Source organism: Calliphora vicina, chromosome 2, assembly GCF_958450345.1.
Source record: "Calliphora vicina chromosome 2, idCalVici1.1, whole genome shotgun sequence".
In the NCBI taxonomy this organism is placed as follows: Eukaryota; Metazoa; Arthropoda; class Insecta; order Diptera; family Calliphoridae; genus Calliphora; species Calliphora vicina.
In genome coordinates, this window is record NC_088781.1 from 39,106,024 (window position 1) to 39,110,266 (window position 4,243).

The 4,243-nt window shown below is 30.5% G+C and overlaps 1 protein-coding gene across 1 annotated transcript; it reads right to left on the minus strand.

Moving 5' to 3' along the window:
- Positions 1 to 709: 709 nt before the first annotated feature.
- LOC135950393 (fibrinogen-like protein A) lies at positions 710 to 1,830 on the minus strand. The gene is made up of 4 exons (XM_065499940.1): positions 1,769 to 1,830; positions 1,582 to 1,716; positions 893 to 1,522; positions 710 to 824 (listed from the first exon to the last, which is right to left on the minus strand). Exons 1-4 carry the CDS (start codon positions 1,828 to 1,830, stop codon positions 710 to 712), a joined length of 942 nt encoding a protein of 313 aa, XP_065356012.1.
- Between the last annotated feature and the right edge of the window lie 2,413 nt (positions 1,831 to 4,243).

A 4,243-nucleotide genomic window follows, 5' to 3' on the forward strand; every position in this document is an offset into this window, starting at 1 on the left:
AATGTAAAAACACATTTTAATTTCTGATTTTTGAAATAAGTACTTTTTGTTTTCTAAATATTTTGAAATTTCATTATACATGAAATATTCTGTGAAAAATATTTAAAATTACTGGAATGTGTGATTTGGAAAATGTTTTGAATGTTTTTTTTTTTTTAAATGTTGCTTATGGTACTGCAAACACAAAAGTAATATTTTAAAATAAAGTCGACTTTAACAAAAATTAACTTTAAAATTACTTTTGTGGTTAGGCTCTTAATTTTTAATTTAATGTGGAAAATAATGGTACTACAGAAAAACTCGAAACATCAATTAATATATGCAACCTCTAATCGTTGTCGGATGTTAATGAGAACAATTTTAGTCCTTAGGAGCCTGAAAATGAAAAAACCTCCAATATACGATCCACTTTAATGTTAAGGCTTGTAACTATTTGGAAATGAATGATAGCCGTCACATGTAATACAACACTAAATGCTAGTAACAACCTGGAAATTATGCACTTCTGAATTTTATTCCAGTAACAGTACATACATGTGAGGAAAATTACAAATTTTGGAGAATCGTTGCAATAGAATTTGTAAAGCTTGTAGCTCGTTTGTATTTCGAAATGAAAAAAAATCAGCGATACATTTTTACTATTATATAAGATTTTGTTTAATAAATTACAGTAATATTTACAAACTTTATTTAAACTTAACTTAAACATTTAAAAACTTCGTATCATAAAATACATAATTTTATAATGATGTCTTTTCAATTGTTCATCGTGCCACTTTATTCCAGTTTCTGATTCGGTTTTTTGATATTGACTAGTAGGTTTTCTGGAATGTAAGTATTTACCATTAATAGTGAGTGTTGTTTCATAAAAATATTAAACCAAACAACTTACGCATGTCCACACTTCTTATACCACCATCCACCTTTGTACTCAGCGGCACAATTGCCACTATATTCGTCATGATCGTAATTGAAGGTGCTAAATTTCATATTCAACACATACGACATACCATCTACAGCAGTGCCTTCATATCTGCCTAAAGATTTTAGTTTGTATAATTCAGTGGCATCCCCTACTAAAAAGTTATCATACAAAGCATAACTAGACACTCCTAAATCATATTCTAAATGAACATATAATATCTGTCGACCATTGTTGTTGGTAAGAGCATTTGAATTATCTAAGCCTATCCAGTACTCAGCCTCTACTTTGCCAAATCCATTTACGTAGTCAGACCAAGGACGTGTAAAATTTTCCGAACCATCAATGCGTCTTAAAATGTGCATCCAATTACCACCAGCAATTTCCATATCACAAAATACCATAATTTGTTTTGCTTTATTTCTTGGTAAATATATTTTGTAATAACCACTCTTTTCAGAGCACTTGGTAGCTGCTTTGCAATCAATTGGTTTTGAGTCTGGTTGGCAATGTTCCTTTTTAAATTCTGGCAGCTGATCATCACGTACATCAAACAATGGTTTCTTATTATAGGCTTCGTTAGCTAGAATGCTAGATAATCTAGAAAAGAACAATTTTTTTAAAATGCTGATGGAAAATTTGATACTAAAATAATTTACTGTGTTGTGAGGTTGTCCATGCGTAAATTTAAATCATTAATCGATTTTAGGTCGTTTTCTTTATTTTTTATTAATTCCAAATACTTTTCTTCCAAATTTGTGTACTTCTCCTTAAAACTGCAATAAACCAATTTTCTGCAATAAATCAATTTTCAATAAAACTTATTTCGTTATCAATATACAATACCTTTTTTCCGACAATTTTACAGTATTTAATTCCTCCAATAGGTTTGAATAATTTCCTTTCATTTCAGATATTTCCTCTACTAAGAGTTTTGGTTAATAAAAGAATTGTTCAAATTATTGTGGGCTATTCCTGTTCTCACTTTCACCATTCACCGTATTTTTAGCAGTATAATTTCAACAATATTTATATTAAATATAGTTTCTAAAATTATATAATTAAGTTTAATAAAACCACGTGTAAACATTTATAATTTGAAATGCTAAGGACACAGCAAAAACTATTTCTTAAACCGTTTCAATTCAAATATATATCACAAATTGAACTGGTTTCAATTATTTTATAATTGAATTAAGTATTCATGTGCTCAAAAACAAAATTTTCTGATATTTTCTATTGAATTTTGAGTTTTGAATTTGATAATTTTGACAATTGAATATGCAATTTTCGTTATTGGTTGAAATTTAAATACAAAAATTATTGCATAGATAATTTACGTAATTGAAAACACATTTTTGTTATTTTTTGTGTTTTCAATTACGAAAATTATCTATTCAATTATTGAATTGAAATATAATTTTTTCTGTGGAAATTACATAATATTAATGCAATTATGCTTCCAAAAATACGCTGAATGATGAAAGTGAGAAATGGAATAGCCCTGATTATTATTTGTATGTTCTATCTGTTGGGTGGAAAAAAACAAAATCGACAAGGCATCGCACCTTACCTGCACCAAATTTGTTGAATCGTGGTACATCGTGCAGTGGGGCAGTACCAAATTATTTTTGGAAATAAGTCATTTCTAAACCGCTGATCATATGAGCTAAATCGCTGGTAGGCATAGTGAGGTGTATGCAAGACCCCTTGAAAGATGTGGCATTTGGGTCTTTAAATACAGACCTCATGCTAAATTATTAAACGGTTGCAATTTTCTTTTATGGATCGTTCAATTTCAAAGACAAGTCCTTGCTTGTGTGTTACTTATCTCTAACAGTTACCAAGTTATGTGGATTTGAAAACTAAAATTTTCAAATTTTAAAATAACATAGTGCGGTTTTTCAAAATCTCAGACTCAGTTTATGACCAATTTCATTGAAATTGGTCATAAACTGACCGCTATTTAAATATTAAATTTAACAAGTAAAAGTATTATATTCGACCCGAATAGTAGATACAGACCACCAATGTAACACCAGCGATTATATATACATATTTGGAATTTAAGCCTTATATGCTAAAACCTATCAAGGGGCGATTGTCGTACAATTTTATGCGCTGATATAAGATGCATGTTATTATACCCTTCACATTTTTTTCATTTGCGACCCCACAATGTATATATATTCTGAATCGTTATAGCGGAGATAGCGGAGTCGATATAGCCATCTCCGTCTATGTGTTGAAATCAACTTTCTGAAGCCCCCAAATAACTTATATACACGATTGATACATCAATATCTCCGAAATTCTTGTTGCTATTTAAAATCGAGAAAACCGGTCCACGAATGGCTGAGATATAAGGAAAAAACCAGGACAACCTCGATTTTTGACCTATTTTTGACCCATATCTGGATTACTAAATCATTATTATAGACAATATGGATATCTAATGATAGATATTTCAAAGACTGTGCAACGACGTATATAAGACCATACATAGTAAGTTGGACCTACAATGGGTCAAAATCGGAAAAAATATTTTTTAAACCGATTTTTTTTTCATATTAAAAAAAATATAAAAATTAAAAAAAAAAAATTTTTAATATTAAAAAAAAATTAAAAAATTAAAAAAAAAATTAACAAACAACTGAAAAAAAATTAAAATTTTGTTTACCTAAAAATATTTAAAATTTTTATTTAAAGTATAATTTGGTGAAGGGTATATAAGATTCGGCACAGCCGAATATAGCTCTCTTACTTGTTTTGGTTCAATTTCGTTTCAACAAAACACAAGGGAAGTTTCGCTTTACTTCTTTAATTTGAAAAAAAGCACATCGATTGCTCACTAAAGCTGGTGGTGAATGTGTTCCATCGTGATTTTGACAAAGATCACCCAGGCCAGCCAAAAAAGTTTGAAGATCAAGATTTGGAGACATTACTCCATGACGATTGTTGTCAAACTCAACAAGAGCATGCGAAATCATTGGGAGCTACTCAAGCAGCAATTCTAAAAAGTTTGCGAGCAGCAGGATTCATCCAAAAGCAGGGAAATTGGGTACCATACGAATTGAAGCTGAGAAGCCTTCACTAAAAAAACGCCATAAAAGAAAGTGATATTTGCACCGATCATTACGAGATCGAATCGACCTCAAAGCCAAAGCTGGATAGCCAGCCAGCCAGCCGACCAGACGGACGGACGGCCATCGCTTAATCGACTCAGAAAGTGATTCTAAGTCGATCGGTATACTTTAATTTGGGTGTTAGACTAATATTTTTGGGCGTTACAAACATCTGCACAAATGCATAATACCTTCC